General features: G+C 48.1%; 1 protein-coding gene across 9 annotated transcripts in view; it reads left to right on the top strand.

Annotated features, from left to right (window-relative positions):
* The window catches only part of ZMYM4 (zinc finger MYM-type containing 4), a 1,284,131-nt gene that overhangs the window by 595,148 nt on the left and 666,683 nt on the right, over positions 1-22,300 (top strand). For all 9 annotated transcript variants that reach the window (XM_086956525.1, XM_086956522.1, XM_086956517.1 and 6 more), the window contains 2 exons: positions 3,359-3,509; positions 5,068-5,240. In XM_086956525.1, the coding sequence (XP_086812651.1) occupies positions 3,359-3,509; positions 5,068-5,240 (324 nt within the window). The remainder of the gene's footprint in view (positions 1-3,358; positions 3,510-5,067; positions 5,241-22,300) is intronic.

Raw genomic sequence — 22,300 nt, 5'->3', positions numbered from 1 at the left:
CCAAGAGCCTGTACCACAAATAGTGCTTACGACGGACGCATCTCTCCTGGGATGGGGAGCGTATGTCCTCCATTACACAGTGCAGGGACTATGGACGACACAGCAAAAGAAGATGCACATCAACCTGCTGATGGCAATCGTCATGGCAATGAAGGCGTTCAAGGTACATTTGTGCAACAAAGTCGTGTTGATCCAGACGGACAACTTGACTGCCATCTACTACATACAAAAGCAGGGAGGGACACACTCTCCACAGTTGTCACATCTAGTGCAAAGCATGTGGAAGTGGACCATTCAGAGAAACATATTCCTCATGGCGGAACACCTCCCAGGCAGGGACAACCAGATGGCGGATCTGCTCAGCAGGCACAGCCACCAGATGCACGAGTGGGAGATTCATCCCTCGGTGCTACAACCGTACTTCCAGCAGTGGGGTCACCCAGACATAGACCTGTTCGCCACCAGGGAAAATGCAAAATGCCAAAGCTTCGCCGCCAGGTTTCCACATCCGCAGTCTCAGGGCAATGCGATATGGATGACCTGGTCAGGCAGGTTTGCGTACGCTTTTCCCCCAGCCCCGCTCATACCGCTAGTGGCACGCAAACTGGGTCAACACTCCATGACACTCATCCTAGTTGCTCCAACGTGGGCGAGGCAACCATGGTACACCACGTTCCTAGAACTTTCCGTGGTGCCTCATCAAAGGCTGCGGCTAACACCCAGTCTTTTAACGCAGAGCCATGGAGACATTCAGCACCCAGATCCGCAACGGTTGAACATTGCGATCTGGCTCCTGAAGTCATAGAATTTGGTTACCTAAACTTGCCTCCTGACTGTATGAATATTTTCAAGGGGGCCAGAAGACCCACCACCAGAGCGTGCTATGCGGCGAAGTGGAAACGATTTGTCATTTATTGTACCAATAATGACACAAATCCACTAGATGCTTCAACTCAAAACATCATATGCTATCTGTTACATTTACACAGATGCAATCTAGCATACAGTTCCATACGTATACATTTAGCTGCAGTGGCAGCTTATCTTCAGAACAAGCAACATCTTTCACTCTTCAGAGCGCCTGCTATTAAGGCTTTCATGGAGGGACTCAAACGAGTGATTCCTCCGCAACACCCACATTCACCTGTCTGGAACCTAAACGTGGTTCTCACCAGACTGATGGGACCACCCTTTGAACCACTCCACTCGTGCGAAATACAGTTCCTAACGTGGAAAGTGACTTTTTTAGTGACAATTACATCACTTCGAAGAGTTAGTGAGCTGCAAGCCCTAACTATTCAGGAGCCATTCATCCCAATTCACGCGAATAGGGTAGTGCTGCGTACAAACCCTAAACTTATGCCAAAGGTGGTGTCCCAGTTTCACATCAATCAAACGATAGAACTGCCAGTGTTCTTCCCAGATTCAGTGGCAGAAAGAGCTCTACATACACTAGACGTAAAGAGAGCTCTCCTGTACTATATAGACAGAACAAAACTTTTCAGGAAAACTAAGCAACTGTTTGTTGCCTTTTCACCACAGCACAAAGGCAACCCCAATTCCAAATCAGGTATAGCCAGATGGATTGTTAAGTGCATATAGATTTGTTATCAGAAAGCTAAATGCACATTAACAGTTCCCCCACGAGCACATTCAACACGCAAGTTAGGGGCATCCATGGCTTTCCTTGGAAACATTCCTCTAGAAGACATATGTAGAGCAGCCACATGGACAACCATACATACATTTACCAAACACTACTGTGTAGATGTACACTCCATGCAGCTGTAGGACAGGCTGTTCTAAAGACTCTATTTCAGACTGCTGCAGCTGGCACAGGTAGCCACTGCTAACGGGGAGACTGCTATACATTCTATGCACAGATATGAATTCAGCAGCCCACATGCCTCGAACGGAATATGCTACTTACCAGTATGCATCTGTTTTTAGCATGTAGGTCTGCTGACATTCATATCGCCCAACCTCCTCCCCGGTGCCTGTCGCAGCTGTAGCACTCAGAATTTATCTCTAGCATGGACATCACTTACTATATCATACTCCATCTCTGCCACAATGGCGAAAAACAATCTGAGGATGGAGAAGATGCCCATGCGCACTGTAGTCCGGGCGAGGAGCCACCTATCTCGTTGTACTTCGAAGACTCTTCCAGGACAACAATGTACAATCATCCGGACCCAACACTAGGCGGCGATATATGCACAGATATGAATGTCAGCAGCCCTACATGCCAAGAACAGATGCATACTGGTAAGTAGCATATTCCTTTTAATTTTTATGCTGAGTTTGTATCATTCTGTTCGGAGTCATGATTTTGGACCTATATCCATATTTTGAATTGACGTTATAAAATCATAGCAAGGTTTTGATCATTCCAAGTAGCCTGGTTAAGGGAAGGAACCAGTGTGGGAGAGATCCTCGGTTGACTGAGTTAGTGAAACATTTTTGGACTGAAGGAGTCACTGGTGGAGAGTTGGAGAAACCCTGTTTTTATTAAATTGTCGTTCAGAGAAAATAAGGTTATCCAGTTTGAGATTTTCAAAATTGTTTTTCAAGCTTGAGGTGTTTGAAAGGTAAGAGACCACGATACAGTGGTGAACTGTCTATTTCCTCATGAACTTAGAACACATTTTCTCTAACAATGGAACATAGTAATTCCATGTATAGTCAATAGGTAATGTGTGAAGGGATTTATGCGTGAACAGGAGTTACCCTGCTCTAGTGTGCACTGTACCTATTGAACTAATTGTTCACAATAATTTACTCAATCATTTGATATACTACTCCAAATTTGTTCCAAATTGTTAATACTTTACGTATCACTCTTCACAAAATATATCCTGTTCACGCATAAGTTATAATATAGTGTGGAGCCAACACATGAATATAGTGTAGCACCCTTGTACAAAAAGAGTTAAGATTACAGAAAGTTGTGTGAAAATTGAGTGCGCCTCTCACCCAGCTGTGGGTATCTGACTTTAATGTGTTAAGGGACCCTTGTGCTACGTTGTAATATAAATGTATTGCCACCGCGGGTAAGAAGTGCACGATTTCCATTTCTTTTTAAAATCGTAGGTTTTGTTTTTATAAAAGACATTTTATTTTAAGTTTCTTTTTTTCTTACTACGTTTGTCCAAACTGTATTGTTAATTTGTTTATTGCCAAGTGGGTTGATTTCTTTCTAGATTCTAAGAAATGGGGTTTGATAGCATAATTATTTTAGTAATCAGTCAAACATTTTTCAGGTCCCTTTGCTACTGTTTACTTTTGGGTGAGGGCAGTTACGGTAAATCCCAAATGAATGCATACCTAATGGTTCGGTGCTTATCTGCTTCTGCAGGGCAAAATGTTCCAGTTTTGTGGGAAGACCTGCTGTGACGAGTACAAGAAGATTAACAGTGTTATGGCAATGTGTGAATACTGCAAAATAGACAAGATTGTAAAGGAATCAGTGCGTTTCTCAGGTGTTGATAAAACATTCTGTAGTGAAGGTAAACACAAGTCATTTTTTTTTTTTTAAATTGCCACTAAATTAACATAATACTAAAATGAAAAACATTTCATAGGGATTTTTAATAGTAGACTTAAGCTCTTTAGTTGTAGTCCTGTCCAGGAATTATTTAGGTATTTGAGATTTAGATTATTAACATGTTTACATTCCATATTTGTTGGGTGCATGGTTACCCTCCTGCACATTGTGATTGAGCTAATCATGCGTCTGATACAGTCTCACAATAGATACATTTAAAAAAAAAAGAGAAATGCTTCAAGATTTTTGCCAAACTTCAAGCTCTGAGGGAGGAGGAAAGTTCCAAGCTGCCAAGCACGCAAAACAGTGTTCAGAATTGCTTCCTCGTTTGACTTTGGGAACCGAAGTTAGGTGGATAGAAATACAGGAACACTTTTTGAGTCTTTAATTAAGTTGTGCCAGTGTGTTACAAACTGCATAATTAGGTGCTTGAAGCAGTCAACCAGGCACATAATTTTGGCTCGAGCAGTTTTTCTGAGGGTAGCAGGAAAACGGAAAAGCATCTTTCTTAAAGATCTCGAAGATGTAAGCAACCTAACTGGAATTAAGACTGAAAGCTTGTAAAAAAAGGCCTTTAGATTTTGTTCCAACACGCTGTGTTCTGGCCCTGCTCACTTGACTACCACAGATGTGTCCAGGAATTGCAAACTGGCCAAAGATAGGCACTTCTGTTTTTCCAGAATACATCAGTATTGAGTTGTACTGCATCCATACTGCAATTATAGCTCACCGGTTTTTCAATTTATGTACATGTGCAGATGAGTCTTTCTGTGCGAATTATAAACTGCACATCATCTACAAAAGCGTAAAAATAATCTGTCCAGAGAATTGAATACTTTTTGTGAGGTGGGGAGTTGTAACCTAGATTTCAAACCTATTGTGGGAAGTCTTTAATCCATTGACACCCCACCGCCAGTAAGCTTAAAGAAAGACCCTAAAGGGGGGAATAGGTCACATCTTGTGCCCAGTAATTGAAAGAGGACGACAGCATTTTAGTACAATATAATCCCAATCTCTTAGAAGTCTGCAGGAAGACAGACATGACAATCTGTGTAAAATTTCTCAAATGTATTTGATTGCAAAATGCATAGAGGAAGTCTTCTGTACCCTGATGCACTCATTTTAGAGTTCAAAACCTATAATCACTTTTTCATTTATAGTGGGACACAAACTTAAAACAATTTTACAGGATTCAGTGAAGCTGAACTTGTTTTAAGAACAAATATTGAATATTTAGAACATTTGAAAATTTATACTTCAAAATTGTTAGCATATTCTAAAGAACACAAATATTTGCTGTACTATGTGATGACTTTGAGCAAATATAAAACATACATGCCAGTGTTGTATGGTCCATATTGCCTGCTCTCAAAGTTCGCAGCAGGGCGATTTCCATTTTAACAAAGGTATTAGAGCACAGAAGCTGTTTATAAAATAGAAATAAGTGACATGTTGATGCCAAGTACGCTGCAAGTTCTCTGGGTGTAACATATTTAATTTTCTTTTTCTTTGTGTTCTAGGATGTAAATTGCTGTATAAACACGATCTGGCCAAACGGTGGGGTAACCACTGTAAATTGTGCAGTTACTGTTTGCAGACGTCTCCAAAACTTGTGCAGAATCACTTTGGTGGAAAAATGGAGGAGTTCTGCAGTGAAGAGTGCATGTCAAAATATACTGTCTTGTTTTATCAGGTAAACAATAGTTAGCATTGCATCCGGGAAATGAAATCATTTATCGATTGTCTTCCAAAGTACAAATGCTTCTTAATTCACGAAATAACTCTGCATTCAGACTGTAATTTAAATATGTAGATACGTCACAAAATGTTCTGACTCAAACTCATTTTGAAGAACTTTTAATTAAAAAAGGACCTCAACAATTCAGTAAAGAACATGTTTTCTGTTTTCTACTTGTGCAGCAGGTGGAACCAAAAAAATGCTCTTCTATTGAGAAATGAACTCTGATGATTTTGTAGAAATGTTGATCTGATAGACATCTAGCTGTAGATTCTGTACCTTAGAATTATCTTCACACGGTTTGGTTGATTGTGGTCTTAGGGCGCCACTCCTGGCTGAGAACTGGCTTTTCAGGGGATGTCAAAGCTTAGCTTTTGGTAGTTCCATTTGGGTCCTGTCTCTTCAGTTACCAGGTGGATTCAGCGCTGGAGCACATTAAGAACAGCAGGGATACAGCCAGGTTCTTGGGCATTTCCATGGTCCCTTGCAACCCCAAATCCGCTCTTCGTGGCCACTGGAGGGTCTTCCAGCTGCGCCTTTCCCTGCCCAGCCACTGCAGCACGCAAGCTTCTGCGCTTCTGCATGGTTGAAGACATGGTACCCACAGACCCCATGGGTCGGGCAGCTAGAGGTCGGGCCTGTCCACCACCCCTCAACAGCCACAGCTTCCAAACTGTTGAAGTGTTCCCTATTGCCATCATAGGCACACAGTGGGAGGCAGGATACACCATCCCTTGCCCCACTCAATGTCTCTTACATCAAACCGATGGGTTCTCCAAATTGTCCGGTGGGGATTCTCCCTTCCCTTTGTGACTACCCCTCCACCTAAGTCACCTGCTTGTTACACGCTGACAGAGGACAATCTCCTCTTACTCCTCCAGACAGTGACAGCTCTTGTGGCCAAGTGAACCATCAAGAGTGTTCCGATGGCAGAAGTAGGTCCTGGTTGCTATCCCGCTGTGTTCTGGTGCCGAAAAAGGGAGAGGGAGGCCAGTCTAGATTCTGAGGAACATCGTGACTGTCATGTGTTACTGCAACAAACAGGATAGCATGGCATTTGCAGGAAGCTCATCGGATTTCATCTGGCAGATGACGAGTGGTGTCTTCCTCCCTTGGTGGCGCAGGACGTTTTTGACCAGTGGGGTGTGCCTCTTTTGGATTATTTTGCGATGCTGAGAACATGCAGTGTCAAGATTGTTGCGAAATTCCTGCCAAGGGTGTTTTAGCGGACACATTGCTAATGCGATTTACAAAAGGGGGTGGTGATGAACAGAGTGTCTGAATTGAGCAGACCACTCTTACCCAGTCCAAAGATCAGGGCTTGATCCATCACCGTTATTTATCTCACTGCCCCATCCCAGCTCAGAATCTGGCTATATGCAAATCAGTCTGTCCCTGGCCCAGTGCATCATGGGAACAGGGCAGACTAAACTACCAAGCCAATTCTTTACCAGAAAGGAGACAAGCTACCGGGGACCGGTTTCTGGCATTTCAGCCTCTTCGGCCCGGCTTGCTTGAATCCTGATGGAGCAGTGAGAAAGGGACTCATGTCTGAGCATACCCTGCCACACCTATAGTGGCCAAAATCGATTTACAAAAGGGGGTGGTGATGAACAGAGTGTCTGAATTGAGCAGACCACTCTTACCCAGTCCAAAGATCAGGGCTTGATCCATCACCGTTATTTATCTCACTGCCCCATCCCAGCTCAGAATATGGCTATATGCAAATCAGTCTGTCCCTGGCCCAGTGCATCATGGGAACAGGGCAGACTAAACTACCAAGCCAATTCTTTACCAGAAAGGAGACAAGCTACCGGGGACCGGTTTCTGGCATTTCAGCCTCTTCGGCCCGGCTTGCTTGAATCCTGATGGAGCAGTGAGAAAGGGACTCATGTCTGAGCATACCCTGCCACACCTATAGTGGCCAAAATCGATTTACAAAAGGGGGTGGTGATGAACAGAGTGTCTGAATTGAGCAGACCACTCTTACCCAGTCCAAAGATCAGGGCTTGATCCATCACCGTTATTTATCTCACTGCCCCATCCCAGCTCAGAATCTGGCTATATGCAAATCAGTCTGTCCCTGGCCCAGTGCATCATGGGAACAGGGCAGACTAAACTACCAAGCCAATTCTTTACCAGAAAGGAGACAAGCTACCGGGGACCGGTTTCTGGCATTTCAGCCTCTTCGGCCCGGCTTGCTTGAATCCTGATGGAGCAGTGAGAAAGGGACTCATGTCTGAGCATACCCTGCCACACCTATAGTGGCCAAAATCGATTTACAAAAGGGGGTGGTGATGAACAGAGTGTCTGAATTGAGCAGACCACTCTTACCCAGTCCAAAGATCAGGGCTTGATCCATCCTAAGCGTGGAAGGGTATACTCAGATGTGAGTCCCTTGCTCATTGCACCATCAGGATTCAAGCAAGCCGGGCCGAAGAGGCTGAAATGCCAGAAACCGGTCCCCGGTAGCTTGTTTCCTTCCCAGTGTAAGAATTGGCTTTTGTAGTTTGGTTTGCCCTGTTCCCATCATGCACTGGGACAGGAACAGACTAATTTGCATACAGCCAGGTTCTGAAACTGGGATGGTGCAGTGAGCTAAAAAACGGTGTTGGATCTAGCCCTGATCTCTTGACTGGGTGAGAGTATTCTGTTTAATTCAGAGACTCTGTCCCTCACCACCCCTTGTTGTTAATATTTTTGTCCACCCTAAGCGTGGAAGGGTATACTCAGATGTGAGTCCCTTGCTCATTGCACCATCAGGATTCAAGCAAGCCGGGCCGAAGAGGCTGAAATGCCAGAAACCGGTCCCCGGTAGCTTGTTTCCTTCCCAGTGTAAGAATTGGCTTTTGTAGTTTGGTTTGCCCTGTTCCCATCATGCACTGGGACAGGAACAGACTAATTTGCATACAGCCAGGTTCTGAAACTGGGATGGTGCAGTGAGCTAAAAAACGGTGTTGGATCTAGCCCTGATCTCTTGACTGGGTGAGAGTATTCTGTTTAATTCAGAGACTCTGTCCCTCACCACCCCTTGTTGTTAATATTTTTGTCCACCCTAAGCGTGGAAGGGTATACTCAGATGTGAGTCCCTTGCTCATTGCACCATCAGGATTCAAGCAAGCCGGGCCGAAGAGGCTGAAATGCCAGAAACCGGTCCCCGGTAGCTTGTTTCCTTCCCAGTGTAAGAATTGGCTTTTGTAGTTTGGTTTGCCCTGTTCCCATCATGCACTGGGACAGGAACAGACTAATTTGCATACAGCCAGGTTCTGAAACTGGGATGGTGCAGTGAGCTAAAAAACGGTGTTGGATCTAGCCCTGATCTCTTGACTGGGTGAGAGTATTCTGTTTAATTCAGAGACTCTGTCCCTCACCACCCCTTGTTGTTAATATTTTTGTCCACCCTAAGCGTGGAAGGGTATACTCAGATGTGAGTCCCTTGCTCATTGCACCATCAGGATTCAAGCAAGCCGGGCCGAAGAGGCTGAAATGCCAGAAACCGGTCCCCGGTAGCTTGTTTCCTTCCCAGTGTAAGAATTGGCTTTTGTAGTTTGGTTTGCCCTGTTCCCATCATGCACTGGGACAGGAACAGACTAATTTGCATACAGCCAGGTTCTGAAACTGGGATGGTGCAGTGAGCTAAAAAACGGTGTTGGATCTAGCCCTGATCTCTTGACTGGGTGAGAGTATTCTGTTTAATTCAGAGACTCTGTCCCTCACCACCCCTTGTTGTTAATATACATTGCTAATGCAGCAGAGCACAGGGCCTCTGTATGTTTCACTGCTGCCTCTTCTGCTCTGGGTTCTGAGGAAGATCAGAACCGACCAAAGCCAAAGTCCGCTTAATAGCCCCGTTGAGCATGAGAATGTGCCCTCTGATCCGCCTAACTCTCTGGGTTTATGCAAGCTCTATGTAGTGCACCAATATGAGTTACAATGCGTAGTGTATCCAGGCGACCTTTACTGGTTTACAGGGGTTAAAAAAAATAATCCAAAATGCTCTTGTGGTTTTGTGGGTTACAGTTTAGTCTTATCAGAGGATAGTATTAGGCATTTATTGTACACACAGACCCAGTAAGTGAGAGAGACACTCAATAAATAAATCCAACACTAATTCATAAAGACACAGATTTTGCATGAGTGTAGACACCAAAGTTATCGTAATCAAGTAAGTACTTTTCGAGATAATGATTTTTCAAGACTTAAAAAATGCACTGTATTGTATTTTTACAGTGGTAATGTTATCCTAATGGGTAGAACATATACTGCATTCAGTCACTTGGTACTTCTGGACCTAAGGTAAGTATGGGACAAGGCCCAAGGCTGCACCAACAGATCACCTCGGTCGGCTTTGGGGTGTCTGTATGCAGAAGTGCTCTTTGGCATCAGGTGCCCTGCTCAAGTCAATGGGAGACAGTCCTGTTGAAAAAAGGCCTAAGCAGGGACTGGGGGACCGTCTGGTTAAACCCACGGGTAAGGGGACACCATCGGTCTACTTTAACTTGGGTGAGGGGCTCCTGTGCAGTGAGGCTTTGTCCAGTGGGGTTGCACTGTTAAAGACAGTTGCAGTTCTCGGACCATGTTGTCACTGACTTCTCCCTCGGACTCTGGCTGGGAAGCAATGGGGCAGGGGTGCTTAGAAGTGCTAGTCGCAGTCGAGCAGAGCCGCACTCTCGGTCTTGGTGACCTAGTGAAGAGGGGAAACAGGGCAGCAGGGCCACTCTCTGTGCTGCCCTGGTGGATCCCGACGTCCCTTGATGGTAGGTCTTGCTTTGTGCTGTTGGAGTGCGGACTGGACCACAAACAAGCTTTGGTTGCTGCAACTGCTCTGGTAAGGGCATCGGTGCTGGTTGGCTCCTGGGGGTCCTCGCATCTCCAAACTTGGCAAGGAGGTGAGTCTGTCCTCTTGGAGCATGAAGCCCTGTCTCCTGTCATGCTGTTGCTTTGGTGAGCCCGATGGCTAGGAACACGGTGAACCGGCAGATGCGTTGCTGTGCTTGCAGATGCTGGGGAGCAGATCTTTCCAATTCAGGTGCTGTGAACTCTTGGCGTAGTAGGTCCCAGCGATAGTCGATGTGCAAGCAGCTTGGCAGTGTTTTGCGCCATTCTTCGATTGCAGAACTTCAGTTCTCGCTTTCTTTGGTCCTCCTCCTTTCCGTCTAGGTTCCCAGTGATCAAATCGGATTTCCTGCAGTCAGGGGGCCACCAAATACTCAATTTAGGGGTGTTAAGGGGAGTGAAGGGTAGTAGACAGTGGGCTACTTACCACTGGGGTCACGATACCACCTAGATGAACACTTTCTGTGGGGAGTGGATCTCAACCTGTCCCAGAGTTCCTAATCCCACCACACAGAAGATGAAATTCTCTTTCATGTTCACTTCAGGGTGCCCACCATAGGAGTGTGACTAGCCTGAAAGTGCAGCATGCCTCCTTGCAAAGCTCATTTCCCTCCAGTCCTGGTTCCCAATGGTGCCTCAAGGCAGGGGGTAGCATCTCCCAGGTTTTGGGAAAGCCAGACTTGCATAACAATGGTGGTGGACTCTTTGAAGCCCCCTGCCTTGACATGCTAATTGATTAGCTATTTTGCTGGAGGAGATGTAAACACCTCCTGTCAGAGCAAGCATTGTTTCTGACATCTGAGTGCAGGGCACTCATTTCCTAGAGGTTCAGAAAGTAGTCTGTGTTGAACAGGACTAGTCGGCTAGCACACCAGAGCAGTAGTAGGGTTCAGGGGGTACCTCTAAGGTACACTCTGGGTGCATATACTAATAAATCCATCACTGGAATCAGTGGGTTTATTAATACTATGTGTTTGATAGCCTACACCATAGGTTCAAGCAAAGCTATTATGTAGCTGAGAAACTCAATTTGAACAGTCCCAACCTTAAGATGACTTCCTTGCTCACTTGTACTATCCAGCAATGGAATAAGACATTACTAGGTCATATCTGCTTATTCAGACATGTCCTCAGGTGCTATAACACGCCTTCCCTTAGGGCTCCTCAGCCTGCTGTAGGGGTGACTTACCTATAGCCCATGCAGTGTCTTTGACATAGCAAACTTCTGTGTGCCATGTCATATTTTAAAACTTGGTTTGTACCACATCTCACAGTCTGCAATGGCAGTCTGTTGGGAATTTGTCTTCTTCCCCTAGGGTGGCATAAGATATGCTGCAGCTTGTTGGGACCCTCTTAAGTAACCATGCCCTATGTACCTTGGGTACCATTACTAGGGAATTATAGGTGTGCTAAAGTTCTTAGCCAATTGTGTAACAATCAGACATTACTTTAAGAAAGGAGTACTGGTACTGAGGTCTGGTTAGCAGGCACTGTTAGTCGAAAAATCAGCATCTAGTAGCTAACAAGCATTTGCAATGCAATAGATCTCGCATTTACATGAGTTTGAGCTATTAACATTGCAAATGACAATGCCTTTTATTTTTATTTTCGTTTTTAAAACATAAATAAAAGGCATTGTCATTTACAATGCCAATATCTTAAGCTCGCGTAAATGCGAGACCTGTTGCATTGCAAATGTTTGCTTTCTATGCTTTCAAGGGCGAGGCAGAGTGAATTGTTGGGGTGTGTATATCAACTTATAATTATTATAACGCCGGGTGTGGAGTTCCGAATACATGCGTTAATGTGAAGTATTTTATTGTTCGTCATGGTGTTATAAAGACACGTTGTTATATTGACTAAGCAGTGTGCCATTTTCGTGTGTAAGTGTGATCCTGCCTCCTCAGGCCCCCCTGGTGCCATCTCAGCAGCACAGGAATTCTCAGATTCCCAAGGCAGGATGATGGAAGACCAAGGTCACTCGTCGAACAGTGCATTGCGTGATAGCCCACGAGTTGATTGTGGATTGAGAAATTTCAAAACGGCTGTGGCACCAGACGTTTTCACCGCGAGTAAAGTATTCATCTGAAAGAGACACGTTAGTGATAGATTCCTTACCTCAGAATATCCCCAGGCGTCCGACTGTATCCGGAAACTTATGCGTAGCAGTATCCTTGCGCGTCAGTAGGCGTCTGCGGCTCCGCGTCCGTCGTCGTGGGCGCCGTGATGACGTCGTCGGAGTACTTAGACGCCGCCTCCGCGTGCTGACGTCAGTTATTCTTTTTTCCGCGCCAGCCAGCGCAGATCTGGAAAAAGCAGTAACCCTAGTCAATTTTTGACTAACTTTTTGGGATCATTTTTGATCATTTCCCGAAGTCTTGCGACTTCGGTGCCGTAGGGATGCCTGGTTTCAAGCACTGCGAGGTTTGCGACCGGTCACGGATTCTCACCACCTGTGCCTAACTTGTCTAGTCGCCGACCACGACGACAAGGCCTGCTCCGACTGCCGGGCCCTCTCTTTGAAAGCCAGGCGGGAGCGGTCACGCAGGCGACTCGAACTCCGGCAGTCTGCCCCGCGCCGCGTGAGGTCCCGGTCCCACAGGAGGTCGAGGGACCGGTCACGGGGACGGAGCCACCACAGCTCCGGGAGTCGGCACCACTCCTCCGGGTCGAAGTCGTCGTCAGGTAAAAAGCACAAGAAGTCGAAGAGGCGTCATCACTCTTCTGACTCCCCCCGACGCTCAAGCGATGCGGCCGGGGGTTCGGGTGACACCGCCCACGCGACTCCTTCGGAGTCACGGGTGTCGCGACCCGCCCCACACCCTCCGGTCCCTGGGCGAGACGCGACGCCGGAGGAGATCGAGCACTTCCTCATGGCCATGAGGTCCCTTTCTCCTCCGACGGGCTCCGCGGCGCCTTCGGGTTCAGCGGACCCGTCTGGGGCCCCTAGCGGGTCAGGGGCTTCGGCCCCGACGCCGTCGGGTGCTCCGGCGCCTTCGGGCCCGGTGTCGTTGGACCCCACTGGTTGATCAAAATAACAATACCTAGGCAACTTAGGGGTCCTGTAGGGATATCAGGTACAATAACACAATGATAATAAAAACACAAAAATTGTGTACAGTGAAGCAGTGTACAGGAAGGATAAACTATATAACAAGTTCATATAAATCTAATTTATTTAGAATGTATTACAAAGAATATTTTTATTTAAAAAAACATATACACAATCAATCAATATAGCAATTGATACATGGAATTTCAACATATATACTCCGTCGTATTTAAAATCAATTTACATGACTAAAATTATACATTCATAAAAAACAACAACCAAGTGGGTAAATGAAGAATCTCTTCGCGCATTTCGGCGTTACACACGCCTTCTTCGGGAGACCACTTGAGATTTGTTTCGGCGTTACACACGCCTTCTTGAGCGCTTTGAGGACTCCAGGGCTACGGCCAAGTCCTTGGGCTTCTCGGCCCATGTGACGCCAGTGGGGGGCAGGGTTCGCCATCACCACTCTCACTGGCGCACTGTCACTTCGGACAGGTGGGTGCTGCAGATCGTCCGGAGGGGCTACTCCCTCCCCTTCGAGACGACCCCTCAAGCCATGCCACCGCAATACCACCGCGTATCGGGGGATCACTTGCGGCTTCTGCAGGAGAAAGTTTCGGCCCTCTTGGCCAAGGGGGCCATCGAGCACGTTCCTGGGCCAGAAGTAGGACGTGATTGCTACTCCCACTACTTTCTGGTACCCAAGAAGGGCAAAGGGGGCCTACGCCCTATCTTGGACCTACGGAACGTCAACGGCTTCCTCCGGAAGGAGAAGTTCAAGATGCTGACTCTGGTTCAGGTCTTAGCTGCCCTGGACCCAGGAGACTGGATGGTAGCGTTGGACTTGCAGAATGCTTATTTTCATATCCCCGTCCTGCCGGCCCACCGGCGTTACCGGCGGTTCACGGTAGGCCACGAGCACTTTCAGTTTACCGTGCTACCCTTCGGCCTTACCAGCGACCCACGGGTGTTCACGAAGGTGATGGCGGTGGTCGCTTCTCTTCTGCGCCGGTTAGGGGTCTCAGTCTTCCCCTACCTCGACGACTGGTTGTTGAAGGCGGGCTCGCCCCAGACAGTAGTCAACCACCTCCAGACAACGGCAGACCTCTTGCACCAGCTGGGGTTCTCTATCAATGTGCCGATGTCACACCTGTGTCCCTCTAAGAAGCTCCTTTTCATCAGAGCGGCTCTCGACTCGGCGCAGTTTCGCTTTTACCCACCCGAGCAGCGGGTTCGGGATATACAGGCTCTAATTCCAATCTTCTAGCCTTTATCCCGAGTTTCGGTCAGGTTGATGCTGCGGCTTCTGGGGCTGATGGCTTCCTGCATTCTTCTGGTGCATCCTGCCCGGTGGCGGATGCGGGCTCTGAAGTGGGACCTGAAGTTTCAGTGGGCCCAGCATTAGGGCAACCTGTCCGACCATGTCCTGATCTCGGAGGGCACTGCGAGACAGCTGCAGTGGTGGCTCACGGACCGCAATTGGGTCAGCGGCAGATCCCTCTCCCTTCCCCAACCGGAGCACCTAGTTGTGACGGACGCGTCCCTCCAGGGCTCGCGAGGCCACATGGAGAGGCGGAGATCAGAGGCCTCTGGTCTCCGGCGGAGTCCTGGCTCCATATCAACCTTTTGGAGCTGCGGGCGATTCGTCTAGCACTGAAGGCATTCGTCCCCTCTGTCCGGGAGAGTATATTGGAGGTGTTCACGGACAACACCACCGCCATGTGGTACTGCAACAAACAGGGCGGGTGGGGTCGTGGACCCTCTGCCAGGAGGCTCTGCGCCTCTGGCAATGGCTGGAACATCAGGGCGTGACTCTGGTGGTTCAACACCTGGCAGGTTCTCTGAACGCCAGGGCGGACGAACTCAGCCGCCGGTGCATGATGGATCACAAATGGCGTCTGAACACAGACGTGGCGCAAGGTTTCTTTCTGCAGTGGGGAGAGCCTTGGTTAGATCTATTCACCATCTAAGAGAACGCGCAATTACATCAATTCTGCGCGTTGGAATTTCCAAGGCGGCACTCGCTTGGAGACGCTTTTCGTCGCGAGTGGAGTTACGGTCTGTTGTACGCCTTTCCGCCTATACCACTTCTGCCCAGAGTGCTGAAGAAGATCAGGCGCGACCGGGCACAAGTCATTTTTGTGGCTCCGAACTGGGCACGAAGGTACTGGTATCCCAAGCTACTCAGTATGTCAGTCGATCCCCCGGTTCGTCTGCCTCTTCAAGAGGACCTTCTGTCGCAGCAGCAGGGGACGGTCCTCCACCCGAACCTGTCCAGTCTCCACCTCCATGCTTGGAGATTGAGCGGCGACAGTTGAGGGGATTTGACTTGCCTCCTGAAGTCTGTAACATCATTCAGGCAGCCAGGCGTCCATCCACAAAGTCGGTATACACCTGCAGGTGGAACAGATTTGTGGCATGGTGCACAGCAAAGCCTGTGGATCCCCTCAATGCCCCTCTTTCTGAGGTTCTTCTCTTTCTTCTTTCTCTTGCCCAGCAGGGCTCTGCTCTGGACACTATCAAGGGCTACCTTTCTGCTCTTTTAGCCTTTTTGAGGCTGCCTGATCAACCTTCTTTGTTCAAGTCCCCCATAGTTAATCGATTCCTGAAAGGCATCACACATACGTTCCCTCCTGTTCCCTCTGTGATGCCTCAGTGGGACTTGAACTTAGTTCTAACTTTTCTGATGTGCGCTCCCTTTGAGCCACTTCACAACTGTCCTCTTCGCCTTCTCACTTTGAAAACTGCCTTCCTGGTAGCCATCACCTCTGCCAGGAGAGTGAGTGAGCTCCAGGCTCCATTCTGTAAACCTCCTTTCCTTTCAGTCCATCCGTACAAGGTTGTGTTGCGGACAAGGCCCTCTTTCCTACCCAAGGTAGTCACGGCCTTCCATATTGGGCAATCTATCACCTTGCCCACCTTCTTTCCGCCTCCGCATCCCTCGAGAGAGGAAGAGAGGCTCCACCGTCTGGACCCAAAACGTGCGCCCTTGTTCTATCTGGACCGCACACGCCAGTTCCGGGTGGATGACCAACTCTTTGTTGGTTACGTGGGCGCTAAGAAGGGGAAAGGGGTGCACAAGCGGACCATCTCGCGGTGGATCATTTTGTGTATCCAGGCGTGTTACTCCTTGGCTAAGAAGGAACCCCATGTGGGGCTGAGGGCTCATTCCACTCGAGCCACAGCGACTACAACTGCCTTGGGCCGAGGTGTGCCCTTGCAGGACATTTGCCAGGCGGCTATGTGGGCCTTGCTGCACACGTTTGCAAGACATTATTGCCTGGACAGTCCAGTCCGGAGAGATGGCTTCTTTGGCCGTTCCGTCCTCCAGGACTTTCTGGTGTGATTATTGGTTCGCAGACCCACCACCACGGGATTGGTATTACTGGGGTATCTATTCTAAGGTAAGGAATCTATCACTAACGTGTCTCTTTCAGATGCACAAGTTACTACTTGTGTAACAATATATCTGTAAGAGACATTAGTTAGTGATGGATTCCTTACCGACTCACCCATCCTCCCTGTTCTGCGAACCGATATCTAAGGTTAAGGTCATCCCCTTTTAGGGCCCTAGTTTCATGGCACCAGTGTTGGTTTTTGGCATAGCTCCGCGTTTCTGGCTCGGAAAAGCTGTTTCTAAGAACTGACGTCAGCACGCGGAGGCGGCGTCTAAGTACTCAGACGTCATCCCGGCACCCACGACGCCCAACGCGGAGCCGCAGACGACGCCTACCGACTCGCAAGGGTACTGCTACGCAAAAGTTTCCGGATCCAGTCTGACGCCTGGGGATATTCTAAGGAAAGGAATCTATCACTAACTAATGTCTCTTACAGATATATCGTTACACAAGTAGTAACTTGTGCATCTCACGAGCTGCTTTGCGTACATACCTCTCCTGGCTCTGCCAAGCCGTAATCTACTCACTGCTGCTAAACTCTGCCCGGCACAGGAGCCGTTTTCAATGACAGTGTCACGGAGTGCAGTTCACACTCACCCGTGAAGAGCCACCGGTTTGGTGCCAGTCGCGTTTGCATGCTCCACATCGGTTCACACGAACGAGTCTCGTTGATCCTGTTGCTCTTCTTGCTACTTGGAAGTAGTCTAAGAGCTTCACAATTTAGCAGGTACAGGACCTGGTTCTGATAGACGAAGTTGTCCAAGACCACACAATGTGTTCAAACGAGGATCCCGGGATTAGAACTGTGTTGGAACGGACAGAAAGTAAGCGGTTTGGACAGTAGACTATATGGAGCGACCTTGTACATCCGGCATTGAGAGGTGTACCCCTACATCTTGGAGCATTGTCTCTGGGCCCAATCGGAATGCTTTCAAAGCTGGTATATTTTATGTGAAGTGGACGGGTGATGGGAGAGACAGAGCTGTCTCGGGGATGCTTCGAAAACCACCAGCTGTGATGTCTATGTGCCGCCAACTCAATGATGCCTATTTTAGCCTGCTTGTGCCTCAGAATTTGGCGTACCAGTTGATTGGTCGAACGCTGTGTATGTGGGGCGGGAGCTCGGATGCTGTCGGACATCGGTTTGTTCAGGCATCTCTTTTGTGGTCAGTGGTGTGTTGCTGTTTGGCGTCCATGGTGCTTGTGGAAGAACGGACCGGCGGCCGAACGAAGGCATGTTGATGATTAGTCAGTGTTTAACTCTCGGACCACAGATTTTCACACCCTTTCACATCCTTTCGTACGCCCAACTCACACCAGAAACACTTTACTTTCTTTACTGCTTTGGGGGGTGAGCCGGTAGGGGGCGAGGGCTCAACTGAAAGCGCACAACCCTGTGCTGTGATGCCTTCCAATAATTAAAACAACATGTAAAACTTTGGCAGCACATATTCGAACGAAGGAAAGTGTGGAAGTTGGAGGTGGAGATGGGGCACGGGTGGGGAGACAGAAGGAGGTACAGGAACCCCCTCTCTTTTAGTAGCTAAAGCAGGGTTTTCCCCTGGCCGGGTCTGATGAGCTGAATAAACTGGGGACACACTGTTTACTTTGATTCGTTTTAGTTCTTTCCGCGCCTCCCTTGTTTCCGAATGCACATGCTTAACATTTTAAGGACAAGCCCATTGCAGTGAGGCTTTTCGGGCTGGGTTGAGGCACACAGTCTGGGCGGGACTGGGGCACAGGTCGGCCTGGAGCGCAGAACAGCCTCTGTAGTAGAATAAGACGGAAGAGACGCAGGAGCGAGACGCTGTGAGCGTGCACGTTGCCGTGCCCTGCACCTTGTGCCAGTGGCGCATGCGGTGTTCCCTCGCTGTGTTGGAGTACTGCTGCACGGTTTGTGAGGCTATGGGAGGGGGCCGCCAAAGCTAAAAAAAAAAAAAAAAAAAAAGAAACAGCCCCTGCACGCCATGCTGCATGCCGGAGGAGCCTCCCTGCCAGAGAAGAGCTACCAGGTCGCCTTCAAGACGGGTCAGTAGCGGCACTGCAGTGTCTGCGAGCGCTGCACGCTACTTCTGCTTGAGTCTCTCCTTTTGCCTCTCTCCTTGGGCAGGTTCTATGTCTGTGGTGGTTTCTTTGCTCCCTTGTAGGTGACAATATATTCTGCTTTTCCACCCAAGACCATGCTTGTCGTGTAGTCACTGAATGGCGCGCGACCCGATCTCATTCAGGATGCTGCCATGAATGCTTTCAAGGGAGACACGTAAGCGCGTCCACAGACCCTGATTGGCTCGTGCACCGGTCTGTACCACTTGGGAGAGAAAACGACAACAATAGGTCTCGCTGGCGACATGCGTCGCCAAGTGCGAGACCTAAAAAAGGGGCAAGAAGTGGTAAGGCAACTGCACCTTGGGCTTTGCTCCTGAATTATTGTATGTAATTCTTCAGTATTGGTGTTCCTTGCTAAAATTAATCTATTCAAGGCTTTTGGCAGAAGGTTGAGGCCTGGTATAGCGACTACTGTATCCACTGCAGGGTAAGTTGTCGAATAATTCCTTTTTTGTTTTATCATTTCCCAGCAAGGCTTTGCAGTTGGCCCAGTTAAAGGCTGCACATCGGGGATCTGACCTATTTACCTTTGATTGTCCAGTGTTTATTCAAGTGATTTGTTTTGATTAGGTTTTCAGTTGTTTTAAAAGACATTTCAGCCAGGTTTCCGAAGTGCACTCTTCTAGATCCCCTGCACAGTTTTGCTCCTCACCATCAAGATGGTTTTTGATATTGTTTTCTTCTGCACTACATGTCAGTAAGCTGAAGGTGCTGTTGGTGTAACCTTTGTATGCTTTTGTTTGATAAATTTTTACAGAGGACCCCGGGCACCCTTTCGGTCAAAGGTTGTACCATGCTTCCACGTGGGTCAGTCCATCACCCTCCCTGCCTTTTTGTCTCCATCTCCAATGACTGAGGAAGAAAGGTGCCACTGGCTTTACCTTAGGCTAGATCTTTGTTTTTATGTGAGGCGTCCAAAGAAAGAACATGTAGATGACCAGTACAATGAAGGGATGGCAATGCAGAAACTGACCCTGCCCAGGTTGTATAGTCTTGTTTTTTCCCTGGACGAAGATGGTTAAACATCGTATGAGCCTGTGGTCTCACTTGTGAATATATATATATATATATATATATATATATCTCACCAAAGTGAGGTACAGTATGTATAGAGTCCAAGGGTCTCCAGAGGTGTGGCAGAGGCTAAAGTGGTAGCTTGGTCGAGCAGTAAGGCAGTATCAGAGGACAGTGTAGAGCATTTGATGTTCACACTCAGTCAGCAAATGGTCTCACACACTCAAGAACTGAACTCTAGGCCAATTGTTTTGTATATAAACATATACCGTTTTATTTCTAGAACCAAGCAAACCTGGTGCAGATGAGCATAAAAATACTTTTCAGTAATAAATTACTTGTATGAACACAGTTCAAAATAGCAGTGTAACTTGTACTGGTTCTGGTTACAGTTTTAAGAAAGCAGTTGGCAACACATTGCAGGTATAGTACATTCAATTGAATGGGCTTTTTAAGTAAAATGTAGTTAATTACTTTTCAGATTACTTTTGCTAACGCTGGACTGGATCCTGGATTCAGTCCTGGGACATTTCCTGAAAACAGGTGAGGAAATGCATTTTGGTTAAAGGTACGATTTTTAAGGAATATTATTGGATTTCAAAAGTTGACACTTAGAAACTTTTTCACATAGAATCACCATTGTTATCCTATGGGAGGAAATTCACTTAGCAGCTAAGTTAGGTTATTGTTACTTTTTCTTACTCAGTGCTGGATCCTGGATTCAGCACTGGGACATTTCCTGAAAACAGTTTAGAAAACGTGTTTTGGTTATTCGGCTGATTTTTAAGGAATATTTGCAGTTTTCAAAAGTCGACATTTAGAAACTTTGTGGGAGAAAAAGTGTCAATGTTATCCTACAAGGAAAAATGAGTTATCTGTTTCAGGGTGTGTAATCAGTCTTTTGAGTTAGTGTTTAGGGGTTAGACTCGGGGGGTCTCCCAGGGTCAGTGATGCACTGTTGCACCCTCAGCGGCTCTCGGGCTGCCGGGTGCAGAGTGTTGAGGCCCAATGTTATGCAATGGAGGATGGGGCGACTCCGGTTGGTCGCGGCTGCAAGCAGGCCACAGGGTTGTGGGAGCAAAGCTCCTGGACTTAAGCTCAGGGCAAACAAATTCGCACCAAAGGAGTACTCAGCGGCACTAGGGCGGCCGGGTGCAGGATGCTGTTTCGACGTCGGATGCCCTGTTTCCAATAGAGAACCTCTGGTTTGCAAAAGCACTGCAGGCAGGGAGGCAAAGGACTTCTGGGTGTGACCACCACTTCGAGAGTTAAGTTGGGAAGTTAGTGGTTGGATAGGCACCGTCTGTTTGGGCACACAAGTCCGTGGGGCGTCGGGTACAGGGGTGACTTTTGGGGTTGGATCTTCTTAAGAGCTCCTGGTCGGGCGGTTAGGGGGGCCTTCTGGATTTAGGTTGCAGGTGTCGGCTTGAGGCAGGTCAGGGGTCGGCGGATCTCGATTCAGGATCGCTGGGGTGCCCTCCTCATCGTGTTTGCCTACTCAAACTTGGGCTGTGGACGGCGGGTCCAGAGTGGGGCGGATTCGTGGTTTCCAGCTGCTGCCAGAGGTTGCAGTTGAACAAATCCGGTTTTCACAGGAGAAGCAGTCTTTGGAAGTGAAGGCAGGCGGCGGTTACCGGCTGCAGGACACACTGGGATTTTGCAGGAGCAGGTTTGAGCGGGAGACAAGTCGGTGGGGCTGGGACCAAGTCAGTGGGCGTCTTCCTCTTGTTAGCTTCTGCACGGCCGTTCGGTCCTTCTTCTTTTCTTCTTGTTTCAGGTCTGGATCTGAGGAAGCCAGGTTCAGGGGTGCTCCTAAATACTAGATTTAGGGGCGATACAGGTAGGTTAAAGGCAGGGACAAATGAGTCCCTTCCCTGGGTGGCAACACCCCCTATTATGCCACCCTCCTGTGGGAGGGGGGCATGTACCTGACCCTGGTTGGCTGAGTCCCCCCATCTTCAAGATGGCGTGGACTTTGAGTTGTGCTTCACCTCGCCTCCCCCGCCTGAGGGGTGGAGTTGGCAGAGGTGGGTACATCTCTCTTCCTCACTTGTTTTTCCTGCTCAAAAGTGGGGATCGGAACCAGTGGGGACCAGTTTCTGAAAGTAGCAATTGGCCTGGGGAAGCTCACGAAGGCGGCAAACCTTTGAAACTTCCCCTTGTGAACCCTACCCATCCTGGGAGAGGAGGCTTGGCACCTCGTCCCAGGATGGGCATTGTTTCAGGTCCCAGAGAGCAGCTGGCTCTCGTCCCAGGGGTCCTGAAATATGTCTAGGGGTAGCAGCTGAAAGCAGCCACTCCGCCTGTACACTAGTGGTGGGTTCGTTTTCAGGGGACATCTCGAAGATATACTCTGTGAGCATTTTTCATTAAATTCCACACTGGCATCAGTGTGGGTTTAATGTGCTGAGGAGTTTGATACCAAACTTCTCAGTTTTCAGTGTAGACATTAGGTGCTGTGGAGTTCGTAGTGGCGAGCTCCCAGCACCATATACTCTTAATGGCTGCATTACACTTACAATGTCTAAGAATGGACATACACTGTAGGGGTACAGGGCTCATGCACCTGTACCCTCACCACTGGTATAGTGCACCCAGCTAGAGGG

The sequence above is a fragment of the Lissotriton vulgaris genome, chromosome 2_1, assembly GCF_964263255.1.
Source record: "Lissotriton vulgaris chromosome 2_1, aLisVul1.2, whole genome shotgun sequence".
Lineage (NCBI taxonomy): Eukaryota > Metazoa > Chordata > Amphibia > Caudata > Salamandridae > Lissotriton > Lissotriton vulgaris.
This window is presented reverse-complemented; position numbering and strand designations above follow the sequence as displayed.